Source organism: Hoplias malabaricus, chromosome 5 (assembly GCF_029633855.1).
Source record: "Hoplias malabaricus isolate fHopMal1 chromosome 5, fHopMal1.hap1, whole genome shotgun sequence".
In the NCBI taxonomy this organism is placed as follows: Eukaryota; Metazoa; Chordata; class Actinopteri; order Characiformes; family Erythrinidae; genus Hoplias; species Hoplias malabaricus.
In genome coordinates this window covers 5,044,053-5,058,843 of record NC_089804.1, presented here as the reverse complement: position 1 = coordinate 5,058,843, position 14,791 = coordinate 5,044,053, and the positions used below count along the sequence as shown (strand labels likewise).

At 43.5% G+C, this 14,791-nt stretch overlaps 1 protein-coding gene across 1 annotated transcript; it reads right to left on the bottom strand.

The window, feature by feature from the left end:
• Positions 1-1,651: 1,651 nt before the first annotated feature.
• On the bottom strand, positions 1,652-14,618 carry LOC136697967 (cytochrome P450 2J5-like). The gene is made up of 9 exons (XM_066673333.1): positions 14,378-14,618; positions 12,170-12,329; positions 10,799-10,951; positions 9,925-10,085; positions 7,809-7,982; positions 3,659-3,800; positions 3,229-3,416; positions 2,740-2,881; positions 1,652-1,958 (listed from the first exon to the last, which is right to left on the bottom strand). The coding sequence occupies exons 1-9, from the start codon at positions 14,570-14,572 to the stop codon at positions 1,768-1,770; spliced, it is 1,506 nt and encodes a 501-aa protein (XP_066529430.1). The 5' UTR covers positions 14,573-14,618; the 3' UTR covers positions 1,652-1,767.
• Between the last annotated feature and the right edge of the window lie 173 nt (positions 14,619-14,791).

Here is a 14,791-nt window from a genome sequence, read left to right as displayed (position 1 = left end):
TATGCGCATTGCATTAATATTGAGAGCACTACTAAAATATACTGCTACTACAAATTTTACTACTACAGTTACTAGCAATATAAAAACTAATAATGCTACTATTAATACTTATACAACTACTACAAAACTAATACAACTACAAAAATACATCTACTACAGTGTATTATACTACAACAATCAATACTACAAAGAAGTCTACTATAATATAGTAACTATAAAACCTACTCCAATTAACCTTCAAATAGAATATTCTGTAGGCAGTTCGCCTTCATACACACACACACACACACACACACACACACACTGAAGCCAATTCACTTTTTCTCTCTGTGTTCATCTCTCTCTCTACACAGGTAGGAGGAGGGAGTGTGAGCCTGCCACCACTGAAGAAGAATATCGCAGAAGAAACAGGAACAAGTTTAAGATCAAACTTAATAAAGTTGATACCGATCAGATTGGATTGGGACATCCCTAAATATGACTATGATCTTTGGGGATGTGAAGCAGACAGAACTTGTAAGATAACCATTCAAATGAGTGTGACATCTGTTAGGAGGAATGCATGCTCCAAGGTTGTCCAGGAGACAAGAAAAAGCAGCAAAGGCGCACATTTTTTTCACACAAAACAGATAATTTATAAGGATTTTTCTTTCTTTCCGGTTTTATAAATTTAATCTGGACCATTTCCCAAGAACGCTCCTTTCAAATGTTTAAAAAGTACAATCAGGCAAATCATGCTGCTTTAACATTTATATAATAATATTAGCTTGATTGTTTATTCACACATACATAAAATAAGATAACACTTGAGCATGAAGTTCATTGCAGAAAGAACAGAGTCAGAGTGTCTCAGTATCTAAATAGTGTAACTGTATGTAGGAGTAAATGACTGAATCTGGTTTCTGTCAATGTTTCAGTGTACTGTAACTGTACATAGGAGCACTAGCGGACCAAAGAGAGGTTGGTTTATATTTTAGATAATGTGTCCTCACAGTTTCTTGCAATAAATTATGTACCCTCTAGAGCAAGAAAATACAATAATGTGGTTTAAGAAATGTCCTTACATCATAATATCATTACTTTTGTAGCACTAGTTGGGTCCCTGTGTCGTTCGCTGGGTGCCCGTTTTACTTTGTGCTGCTGCCTTTCAAACAGCGCAAATCCACCACTGCGTAGGAGTAAATCTGGTGTCTGAATCTGATGTCTGTCAGTGTTTCAGTGCACTGTAACTGTACGTAGGAGTAAATGGCTGTAGCTGGTGTTTTTCAGTATTTCAGTGGGCTTTAATGCAGAAATGAAAGATGTCCTCCATAAGGATATCTTAGGTAAGAATATCACAGGTATATGCTGCTGAAGGTATACCTTCAGGTATAGGTAAACTGCTGAAAGTAACAGCTCAGTGCTGAGTTCTGATGGTGAGAAAGACTATATGCACTGAATTTAAACAGGAACATACAGGATTTAGGGTCAAAAATGGGATAAATAGAAGTTTATGACTAATTTTTGTATTTTTTTTTACCATATGACACCTAAATATATTATTGTATTATTTAATGTATGTTTATTTTTTACTAAGAATGATCTGATTATAAAATTGTTGTGATGTAAATTCATTATTTCATGAAAGTTGTAGTCATTGATCATACTGTGATGTCTTAGACCTGACTTGTTTAATTCATTTATTACATCATAATTGGGTACATACAGTTTTATAAATGTAATAATTAGTAATTTCTACTATATATGTTATGGGTGGTCTGCTGTGACTCAGTGGGTGGTCTCTCTGCTGCGGCAGACTGTATTGAAAGGGAACGGTGAGCGGACAATCCCCATAATACCATCCAGATTTGTTGGTGGAGCTCCTGGAGGCCAGGAAAACTGTAATCTCTGGAGCAGAGACGTGAAGAAGATGAAGAGCTCTGTCTTCGCGAGAGTCTCACCCAGACATGACCTTGGACCTGCAGAACCACACACACATTATAGTACTTTATTTGGATTTAACATATAAAATAAAACATCATAAAATCCAAATAACGGTTCAGAGTCATTACACAGTACATGATTAAATTCACAGTATGCATTTCTCATGGGTACAGATGACAGCGTCTTCTCCAGATAAAAAGCAATTTCACATGAATAGCCACTCGCAGTAAGTCTCCATCAGTGGCTGATACTTTAGGACTTTAGAGGTGTAACACAACTCCATATATCCATTGTCAGAGCATCCAATTTCCACAATCACCACACACCTCCTTCCTTCATTAATCAGAACAATGTCAGGAGAATTCGGGCTGTTACGAAAAACAATCTGACACTCTTTCAATTTCTTCTAACGAGAATAGGGATGTTTCAGGCTCCTCACTTGGAAGATTTAGATCTAACAGTTCTTTCCACTGAGGACTTCCATAGTTCTTCTCACAGATATATAAACACACACACACACACACACACACAAACAAACAAATGAAGTACACATTTCATCTATTGGTGCTTTTCCACTGCATGGTTTCTACACTACTTGACTATATTCGCATTTGGTACCCGATACCTGGCTCATTTTCCACTAACAAACACCATCACTAAGAGGAACAGCAGGCTTTGGAAACCAAAATAATGGCAGTGGTTACTTTAAGTACTATTTACTCATCATGCAGTGGAAAAGTGACATAAAGTACCCCCTAAAGATTAAGTAGACTGACAAATCAATGTGATCAGTTATTGATCTCTGATTAGACTTACCCAGAGAAAATGCCACAAAGGCGTCATTTTTGCAGAACTGTCCTTTCTCGTCCAGAAAGTTCTCTGGGTTGAATGTGTCTGGATACTTCCAGTGCTCTCGGTCAGTCATGATGGCCGTAAAATTGACAGTGACCTGTGTTCCCTACCGTGGGGAAAAAGGATACTGATGTAGAAACATTTTAACCTCAGAGTAGGGGTAAGGACTGAAGGCATTCCATAACATTTCATTCCTGAATTCAGCCCAAATCAACCATTCATTCTTTTATATGTCTCTATTTTACATCAGTTCATTTCTTTTCATCTGTTTTATTCATCCTTTCATCCATCTTTTACATTGGCATTTCGATCCATTCATACACTCCTTCCTTTAGCTTCCCATCTGCTCAACAGTTATTATTTTTATTCAATAATGTTGTCCTCTTTTGAAACATGCATCCATTCAGTTATTCAACTGCTCAACCACTCACCCCTCCATCCCTCCATAGTTACCTTGGGCAAGTGGTATCCATGCAGCTCGGCTGGCTGTGTGGTTTCATGGACCGCGCCCAGAGGGACGAGATTAGCCCAGCGCTGGATCTCATGGATGGTGGCATGAGTGAAGGGCAGCCGTGTGCGGTCGTCCATGCAGGGAGAGCGGTCAAACCCCAACACACTCACTATCTCCTCATGACAATGCTCTGGAATGTGGTCCACCAATGACCAAACACACAAACACATTCACAGTCTTGTACAGTCTGTGGGGACATTACTTAGATTTCCAGTCATTTAAATACGCAGTACACTGTTAATTATTAATATGAAAGTACATAGTATCAGTAGCTACTATCATAATAAAATGCATGTTTTATATTGTTTCATATGACTATTTGTCCTTTATTCTTTGCGTCCCTGAGATATTTCTCCATGCCCTCTTCTGTACCTTGTATTTCAGGGTGGTTCATCATGTAAATGAGACCCCATCTGATAGTAGTGGCGGTCGTGTCGGTCCCAGCCCCGAACAGGTCAGAGGTGGACATGATCAGGTTTTGTTCATGAAATGTTGAGTCTTCATTTGGCTCTTGCTGCTCAAAACAAGAGAGAAACAATGGCAAACCATGGTAAAGAAGTCCTCTTCACTGTACTTTTCAAAAATAAGAGACTTAACTATTCCACTTTGTCCCTTTCCAACAGTTTGTTTCTTTTGGCTTTTCTGAATTTCCGGGATCAATGTAACATACAGACGCATTTGTGAGGGCTAAAGGTGTAAAATCTGTTTTTGTGATTTATACAAAATAAAGTACAGAATAACAGCAGCATTAAAAGTTATAAGTCTGTCGTTTGTGTGCTATACTGTAAGTGATTAGTGATTCTGTCGCTCTGCATAGTCACCTTTTTAAGGTGGACCCAGCTAAAAAGGTCAATATTAGCCTCAGACTAAATGTCACATCCTGGCACTTTCTTGTTTGTTTTCCCTTTCTATTTGGCTCTCTTCGCTGTTTTCCTGTCTCTGCACATGGCTTTGTTTATGTTCATTCTCCGCCTTTGTCCCGCCTATGTTCCGCCTTCTTTTCCCTCGTTATCCGTGTCAGGTGTGTCTAGTTAAGTTCGTTTATGTAAGCCCTCTTCCCTCACTTCCTGTTATCGGTCATTTTGTTTGTTTGTTGTTGTTAGGTTTTGTTTTCGTTGTCGTGTATTGTGTTTGTTTCTCTAGCTTGTTTCTCTAGATTGTTTCTCGCGCCTCGTTCGGTCTCCTGCCTGTATCACGCCCCAGTCTTGTAGTTTTGTTTCCTTCTCATTCCCATGTTTATTAGTCATGTTATTTCGTGTTTATCGTCAACTTCGTTTGTCGTGTTATTTACACATTAAACTGTCTGTGTTGTAGCGAGTGTGTCCGCCTTCCTTAAAATCTACTCCTCACGTCCCCCTGTGAGACAGAATGACCGATCCACACAAGGACGCAGCCAACACAGCACTATCCCTGGGTAAAACCATAAAGACCGCGGAGGATTTACTAAACTTAAGGACTGATGATCAGCCAACAGTTTTACAATCGGTCATGGGAGTACCCAGCGAATTCGAGAATGGACTTAACTGCAAGGGATTTTTATTACAGTGCCGACTGTACTTTCAATTCTTGACCTCTCCTCCTCCACCTGAAATTGTCCAGGTCCTTTTTGTAAAATCCCTACTAAGAGGAGAGGCGTTGCAGTGGGCAGAAAAGTTAATAAATGTGAAGGCACTTGAACTCACTGTTGAGACGTTTTTAAATCTGATTGAGGAGAGATACTCACAAACTCTGCTGGCGTCTCTGCTGGAACCCCTGCACACGAGGACGTCTCTGCAGGAACCCCAGCTCCAGAGAATTACCCCCTCAGGTCCGGGGAGATTTTTGGGGGGGGGTTATGGACAGGGGCTGTTAGCCTCATATCACAGGACATGGGAGATGAGGCTAACAGGGGCGCATCTCCGGGGGAACTACGGTCAAAGAAGTCCCTCAAGAGTGCGCCCAAACCCGCTAAATCCACAACTCGTGCTCGGCGAGCAGCACGAGCACTTGCCTCAGTAGACGTCTCAGCTCCTGCCCTCGAGAGAGCGGCGTCCCCGGCCGCTTCTGATCTCCTGAGAGCGGTGTCCCTGGCCGCTTCTGATCTCCTGAGCGCGGTGCCTACGGCCGCGCCTGTCTCCCTGAGCGCGGTGCCTCCGCGCCTGTCTCCTTGAGCGCAGTGCCTACGGCCGCGCCTGTCTTCCTCAGCGCGGCGCCTCCGGCCGCGCCTGTCTCCATGGACGACGTCGCAGATTCCTCTGCCTCCGTGGACGTCGTAGCAGCTTCTTCTGTTTCCATGGACGACGTCGCAGCTTCTTCTGTTTCCGTGGACGACGTCGCAGCTTCTTCTGTTTCCGTGGACGATGTCGCAGCTTCTTCTGTTTCCGTGGACGACTTTGCAGCTTCTTCTGTTTCTGTGGACGACGTCGCAGCTTCTTCTGTTTCCGTGAACGTCGTCGCACATCCTTCTGCCTCCGTGAACGCCGTCGCACATCCTTCTGCCTCCGTGGACATTGTCGTAGTTCCGCCTGCCTCCGTGGACGTCGTCGCAGTTCCGCCTGCCTCCGTGGACGTCGCTGCAGGTTCCCCTGTCTCCGTGGACGTCGCTGCAGGTTCCCCTGTCTCCGTGGACATCGCTGCAGGTTCCCCTGTCTCCGTGGACGTCGCTGCAGGTTCCCCTGTCTCCGTGGACGTCGCTGCAGGTTCCCCTGTCTCCGTGGACGTCGCCGCAGGTTCCCCTGTTTCCATGAGTGCGGCTCCCTTAGCCACTCCTACTCCTGTGACTTTGGCTACGGCCGTTTCTACTCCTGAGACTGTGGCTACGGCCGTTTCTGCCCCCGAGACTGTGGGTACGGCCGCTCCCGGTCATACCCGTAGGACGGTCCCAAGGACTTCGGGGCCGATCCCCAGAACTGTGCCCAGGCTGGTCCCTCAGACATTTCCACGGACATTTGCCAGCCCTGGGCACCCACCTGTTGTTTTTGTTCCAGTGTCTGTTCCTGTCTTGGTTCCTGTCTCTCTGCTTGTCCCTGTACCTGTGTCTGTTTTTGTTTCTGTTCCGGTCCCTGTCACCATGTTCGTCTCAGTCCCTGTGAAAGTCATGGTTCCTGTACCCCTACCAAGCCCAGTCCAGTTGCCTGTTATTCCTTTCCAGTACCCTGTTAAACCCTCTGTCCAGTCTCGTGTCCAGTTTCCTGTTAGTCCTCTCCGGTCACCAATTAGACCCTCTGTCCAATCACCTGTCTTGTCACGTGTATCTGCTCCTGTTCTGTCTCAGTCCCCGTTTAGTGTTCAATCAAAGGTCCAGTCACGTGTGTTTTCTCCTGCTTTGTCTCCTGTCTTCTCTCGTTTTCCGTCTCTTCTTTCCAGTTCTGTCCAGTATCCATTTAAGTCCAGTCCCGTGTCACCTGTTCCATTTCCTATCTTGTCTTGAATCTTTTGGTTTCCTGTTTTTGTTTCTTCTGGCCCCTCCTGCGCCAGCTCCTGGAGAGTCTAGTTTTTCGCGCTCCGGGTGTTGCGCATCTTGGGGGGGGCGTCTGTCACATCCTGGCACGTTCTTGTTTGTTTTCCCTTTCTATGTGGCTCTCTTCGCTGTTTTCCTGTCTCTGCACATGGCTTTGTTTATGTTCATTCTCCGCCTTTGTCCCGCCTATGTTCCGCCTTCTTTTCCCTCGTTATCCGTGTCAGGTGTGTCTAGTTAAGTTCGTTTATGTAAGCCCTCTTCCCTAACTTCCTGTTATCGGTCATTTTGTTTGTTTGTTGTTGTTAGGTTTTGTTTTCGTTGTCGTGTATTGTGTTTGTTTCTCTAGCTTGTTTCTCTAGATTGTTTCTCGCGCCTCGTTCGGTCTCCTGCCTGTATCACGCCCCAGTCTTGTAGTTTTGTTTCCTGCTCATTACCATGTTTATTAGTCATGTTATTTCGTGTTTATCGTCAACTTCGTTTGTCGTGTTATTTACACATTAAACTGTCTGTGTTGTAGCGAGTGTGTCCGCCTTCCTTAAAATCTACTCCTCACGTCCCCCTGCGTGACACTAAAGCTTTTAAAGTGAAAACATTTAAATACAAAAAATGAGAATGAAAAGTAAATGCCTACTAAAATGATATTTAAGGTTGAAGGGGAAAACCAATAACTGATTGACTTTACTGTGAGGGTCGTGTTGTTTTTGGTGCGGGAGGGAAGTCAACGTGGGGTTCGACGTCGACAGTAGGGGTCAAAACACCAGCTCTCTGCGCTTCCAGGAGTCTTATTTTTCAAAATGAAATCTCATATCATAACAGAGCAAACAAATCTCACAGCACCACAACTGTGCTTTATAAAGAAACACTTTTCTCTCATAAAATGAATGCAAAAGCCTTTAAGCAAGGCTTGACCCATGCATACCCAGAAAATATTGCGGAAAGAACACAAATTGAAATGTATGATGTCATGTAGTAAACTAGAGAATTGCATGTCAAAGCACAATCCATCCTCACACATATGAGTTAAACGCTTCATGAAGGTAGATCACCAGGAGTATTGGCTCAACGCTGCCAAGTCTTGCTCACCTTTGTCATCTCCACCTGGTAAGCATCGATGAAGTCACGAAGATTTTCTGGGTCCAGAGTCTTCCTGTGCTCCTCCACAATGTCACGCAAGAACCCCATAAAGGCGTCACTGTTCCGCTTCATCTTCTGGTGATACCCTGGAAAGTGTTTAAGGAAAGGAGCCAGGTTGAAGATCTGCAGGAGAAAAAAAAACAAATGACCATGTGTGCAGCAACTACATAATTTCATAATTAGATCAGCACTCTGCCGCTGCGATAACGCTGAGGTAGAGAGCCAGCAACACAGTGCCTTAAAAGAAAAGTCCTGAAAAAAGGGAGGAAACAAATAGGTGGCTGGATGTGGCCTAGCAGGACTGATCACACAGTACTTAAGTACACACTTCTGAAAAAACATGTTGCCATATCAGACCGTTGCACATCAGAGGAGAATGCAAACTGCCCAGGTCTAACACAGCACGCTTTATAGCATGATTTAATTATGATTACATTTTGATGTAAATGGGACATCTACAATTGTGGGGAAACACTGTTCTCTCTGTTTTGTTCATGTTCAGAAGCTCTGCGTGTTTTAAGGTGGAATGTTGTGTTTGAGGGAGAAAAAACAACTGTTTGTACATGGCTGAAATGTAAACTGTCTGTACGTTTTTATTCACTTTTTGAATTAACACAGAAACTCATTTGTACTTTGAGCATTTTAGTTTTAATGCATGTTCAGTAATGTAGTTCGCCATCTCCTGAATTTAGAGACATTCCTCCTTAAGTGAATATATGAAAAGTAAGTCAATATTACCCACATATGAAGCAGGAATAAAGCAATATCCTCATTTCTGCTGTACATTTCAACATCTGTAATTGTCTAAAAAAAACTCCATGATGACAAAAACTCCAGAGCTGCCATTGTGATTCTAATATAAACAAATGTAATTCTACTAAAGCATAAAGACAAGTCTCTCTGGGCACGTAGTTATCTGTTTCCTTACTATTCGTGCTAGCTAGCCCAGGCATCTTTTATCTGATGTGAAAGATGTGAACAGTCTGCTTCTCCTGGCACATTAAGGTGTTCAGTAGGGTTGCATAAGTAGCATGACTTCAGAGGGAGCTCTCTAATTAATCTCTCACAGTGGCGGATGCTGGTCTTTCAAGGAGGGGAAGCTCAATTTCGGCCTACATCATAAAATGTGTCGGTTTATTTATACATAAATTCTAGCCTCCGTTCCTTTTCAAGAAAATGATCTGTGACCCTGTCGTACCAACAAGGCGTCTTTTCCAGGGACTTGACTAGTGTCCTCTCAATGGCCAGCAGAGCTAGGCTGCTTAAACGGCCTTGGCCCATGTGAAGTGTGTCCGCCTGTGAGTGCTTTGTGACGATGGAGGGGCTCAGCAGCACCCGCTGGACAGAAACTGCGATAGAAGTCAGTCTCCAAACACAAGCAGCTACAAAAAACCCCACCAGAAATAGAAGCTCAATTTGTCGCTAGTCGTTTTTAACAAAGAAAATGCCGCTAAGAGGATTAAGAAAGTCTCCGGTTCAACTCAGAACAGAATGAAAATTTACTGCTCCCACGGATCTTTACACCAAAGGATCGATGATTCGCTCATTTCACTGTCAATCAAAAAGGGATTCAGCTTCAGACAGATCATCCAATCATCATGCAGAAGCTGAGCGTCCGGGCCAGCCGAGGCCAGCCCACTGCCCCATAGACCCCTAGAGACGCTGAGTGTCCGATGAGCGGGACAAAGCCCAGCATTTATCCAATCACTCGTCTCATTTCACTGCACTTCGCTGCTTCGCTATTGAACTCTGTGGACGCTCACACTGTTTAAAGCACCGTGAAGCTGCGGGAATGATTGAGAGGAAAGTCGCGTCTTTACCAGTGATAAGAAGCTGATTCTGAATAAAAGTTGAGCGCGTTGTAGTGCATATTTATTCAATGACATTTACACACAACAGTATATACTTGATCACTTATTTTTTGACATTTTAGGGGAAGATGAGCTTCCCTTGCAGTCTTTGAGCAATCGCCTCTGATCTCTCAGTAAAGTTTCTTCTAAAGAACTTATATTGTTTTTTATCCTCTAGTGTTGTTTTGTAAAACCATGTCATTGCTGGATGTTACCTGAGCTGAGATTGATCCAGCGAGCTGGATGTTTTCATTTATAATTCGCAGAAATTCGGCAAAGCACTTGTCGTTGTACTCAAAGCGTTCCCCGAACATGATGGAACAGATGATGTTGGAGACTGCATTCATTATGGGGTGGATGGGGTAAAAAGGCTTTCCTTAAAAAATAAAAAATAAATAAAAAAATCACAGAATGGACATGATGAGGAAGGATATGACAAAAGGCCCTTCCAGCATTCACTTCAGTCAAACCCAAGTGAAATGTAGTTCAACACAAAGTATAAAGAGAGTTCTTTAAAGGTGTATAAACTAATGTGCAAATAATGGACTAAGCTCAAAACAGTATTAAACACAGTATGAGATTTAGGTTTTGTAGTTACTTTCAAAGGAGAAAGGATTTCATGAGGATCAACTTCTAAGTCCAGATATACACGGGATGATCACTGGATTAGGAACAACCACCTGGTATCTACACTCACTGTGCATTTTATCAGCTCCACTAACCATACTGAAGCACTTTGTACTTCTACAATTACAGTCTGTAGTCCACCTATTTCTCTGCATACTTTCATATCCCTAGTTCACCCTGCTCTTCAATGGTCAGGACCCCCACAGAGCAGGTGTGATGTGGTGGTGGATCATTCTCAGTGCTGCAGTGATACATGACGTGGTGGTGGTGTGTTAGTGTGTGTTGTGCTGGTGGATCAGACACAGCAGTGCTGCCTGAGTTTTTACAAGCAATAGGAACAGCCCTGATATTCCTAACATTTCTATGTTATGCTTTGTTGAACTTCATAGTACTTAAAGGGTCATTAACACAAGCTGAAACACACCAGGACCAGCCTTCTACTTTATCTATTTATTTATTTACCTTCCTCTTTGAGCATCTCTCTGATGAGATACTGTGCCTCTTCAGCCACTCGTTCCTCCACGGTTTTCTTTCCCAGGCCAAAGTTACGTAGTGTGTGAAGGGCAAAACGTCGCTGCTGCTTCCAGGTTTTACCATATGGCACCATTATGATACCTGTGAGAGGAAAAGAAGAGTAGAGACAGATAGATTGAGGAGGTATGGGGACATGTAATATTTAACAATTCTGGGGTCTTGAGTAATATATTTTGGTCAAAACACCACAAGCCAGGCAGCAGTGTTCTCCCCTCTGTCTAAACAGCTCTGTTTAGAACGGCCACCATCATCACCTGGTGAGAAAGAGTCTCTGTTTAAACCAAATGTAAGGTCCCAGCACTGAGTTTCACGGAGCAGAAATGCTAGCTTATTAGTCACTTTTGCTCTGTTTTCCCTTTTACCTTTTCTCTTTTTATATTATCCCCAGTTTTACTTTGTACTCAGTTTTTTTGGTGCTCCATTTAACCTTTGGCTCTAACATTAATGAGGATCCATTGAAGAGCCTCTGGTGAAGTGGCTGCTATCTATGGTAGATGTAGTACTATATCAGAAAGGGGAATTTCATCCTATATTTCCAGACTTAGGCAGATAACAGAAAATATACTGTGATGCCTTGTTTCCACTTGCCTGGGCTTGGTGGGAGCTCCAGATTCCCAAATTAATGAGGCAATGCACTAAAAATGTGACTTTGTCAAAATTTAATTAATCCATTCATTGTCTGTAACCCTTATCCTGAGTCACCAATCTACCTACCAACATGTGTTTTTGGAGCATGGGAGGGAACTGGAGCACCCAGAGAGAACTCACACAGACACAGGGAAAACACACCACACTCCTCACAGACAGTCACCCGGAGGAAACTCACACAGACACAGGGAGAACACACCACACTCCTCACAGACAGTCACCCGGAAGAAACCCACGCAGACAAAGAGAGAACACACCACACTCCTCATAGACAGTCACCCAGAGGAAACCCATGCTGACACAGGGCGAACACACCACACTCCTCACAGACATTCACCCAGAGGAAACCCACGCAGACACAGAGAGAACACACCACACTTCTCATAGACAGTCACCCGGAGGAAACCCACGCAGACACAGGGAGAACACACCACACTCCTCACAGACAGTCACCCGGAGGAAACCCATGCAGACACAGGGAGAACACACCACACTCCTCACAGACTCCCCTTCTTCATAACTTGTACCTTTTAAATCATTACCTCATTTTAAAAGGTAATTTAAAACCTCTTATCCACATGAAAACAAATAAATAAAAATAAATAAAAACATCATTGCATGTATGTCATTGAAATACGTTGAGGTACTGACCATAACCCCCAGTGATCCAATCAGATATTGGCATGGATGGCCTCCCAGCAAATGCAGCCCCATTCCTAACGAACGCTTCCTTCATTGTTCGCAGCGTATTAATCACGATTATTGGGCTCCTGCCCACGTAGACACAGGTTATCTCACCGTATTTCAGCAACTGGAGAGGAAGCAAAATTACATAGATTTATGAAATAAAAGTAAATACTAAAATAATATTTAATTATTAATCTTCCATTCTCTTGCTCATGTGTGATACGAATGTATAATCAACATTTTATATTTCTATATATTTATTTATATGTATATTTAAAATGATGATTAAAACAGAGGTCAAGAGACAAAGTATTTCCAAGCTGTTTCTGATTATGACATGGCCCTGGTTGTCTTCTGCAGGGAATGGACTTTCTATCATTTGATCCACAAGCTTCACAAACACTTCATAGTTTAGAATTTAACGTTTTTCCACATCAATGCTACAGATAACGTGATAAAGCTGTGCCTCAAAACACCATGCTGCAATGTTTGAAGAAGCTGAAAAGTAAAGTGTCTTAATCGTGGTGAAACGTGTATATTTATTTTACACACCTGCAAAACAGTTCTTTATGAAGCTATGATATTAGTTATATGAAAGATGTCAGCTGCTGTTCATTTTATCTTATTTCCCATAAGATGTTGTTTTCAAAATAATTTGGCTAACACTACCACTGCAGCAAATTGTAATATTTTGAAATGGAAAAGTTGTTGAATAATTATCCATTAATTCATTGTGTGTAACCGCTTATAATTTTCAGGGTCTACTCTGAATCACTGGCCGCAATGCAGGAACACACTCTGGAGGGGGCGACAGTCCTTCACAGAGCGACACACATTCACTCTCATGCTCACACCTATGGACCCTTTTGGGTCACCAATCCACCTACCAACGTGTGTTTTTGGACCGTGGGAGGAAACTGGCGCTCCCAGAGGAAACCCACGGAGAAACAGGGATAACACACCACAGTCCTCACAGTCAGTCACCCGGAGGAAACCCACGCAGACACAGGGAGAACACACCACAGTCCTCACAGTCAGTCACCCGGAGGAAACCCACGCAGACACAGAGAGAACACACCACACTTCTCACAGACAGTCACCCGGAGGAAACCCACGCAGACACAGGGAGAACGCACCACACTCCTCACAGACAGTCACTCGGAGGAAACCCACGCAGACACAGGAAGAACACACCACACTCCTCACAGACAGTCACCAGGAGGAAACCCACGCAGACACAGGGAGAGCACACCACACTCCTCACAGACAGTCACCCAGAGGAAACCCATGCAGACACAGGGAGAACACACCACAATCCTCACAGACAGTCACTCGGAGGAAACCCACGCAGACACAGGGAGAAAACACCACACTCCTCACAGACAGTCACCCGGAGGAAACCCACGCAGACACAGGGAGAACACACCACACTCCTCACAGACAGTCACCCAGAGCAGGATGGAGCTCCAGGTCCCTGGAGCTGTGTGACTGCGACACTACCTGCTGCACCACACAGCCACCCTATTTTATAATTATATCACATTAATTCATTAGCCCCCTCTAGGGTGTATTCCCGCCTTGCGCCCAATGATTCCAGGTAGGCTCTGGACCCACCGCGACCCTGAATTGGATAAGCGGTTACAGATAATGAATGAATGAATGAATGAATGAATAATTCATTAGCAAATGTGGCATGTGCAAATGTCTATATACGTTCATAAGTTCTGAGGTAAAAAAAAAGACCTAATGCTCCTTTAGAATTCATGGCAGGAAGTCTGGCTGCATTCCAAGAAGGCATGAGAATGTAGGGAGAATGTGCAAGTGTAAACATGTCTAGATAAGAGAGATCAGGACTGAACATCTGACAGACAATGCTGTGGGCTTTCTGACCCTTTACAAGCAGAACACCCTTGACGCAATCTGTACATTTCGAGTTGTAAAATTACCAAGAAGATACAGGCGACAGTAGAGCGGACACTAGACATGTCTAGTATCTCTGGCGTGGACCAGTTCTACAATGTCAGAACCACAGGGTCCTGTACAGGTATATTTTTAAACAACCAATACAAGTTTAACTCTTTAACCTCTTGTTGTGTATCAAAAATACACAAAACAATCAAGGTATATAACTGTATGTCAATAAAAACCTAATTATGCTCAAACAAAACTGACCGATCTGATGGAAGCCATTGGGTTGTTCACAAACTGAGGAATGTTGCCCAAGAAGGGTAGAGGTTTGGGTCCAAGGGGGTATTGGCTTCTGGACAAATTCAGCCTGAAAATCTCCAGCACAATAAGAGAGAGAAGACCACCCAGGAGGGCCAAGCCCACCGTCCTCCAGTCCAAATATTTCAGCACAGACTCCATTCTGAGAGAGTTAAGAAAACAACACAAGCTCACAGGCTTTATACGCTGCACCCAGGAAGAAGGAGGAGGGACAACAGTGTTGCTGATGTATGGGGGCCTCTTTCATAGGAGGGGTGTTTCCAGGAACACAGGAAGTTGGCCAGCCTGTTCAGGTATGTAACATGATTTTATGGGGAATGTAGGTCATGTGACCCCCCCCCCCTTCCAGATGGGACATAT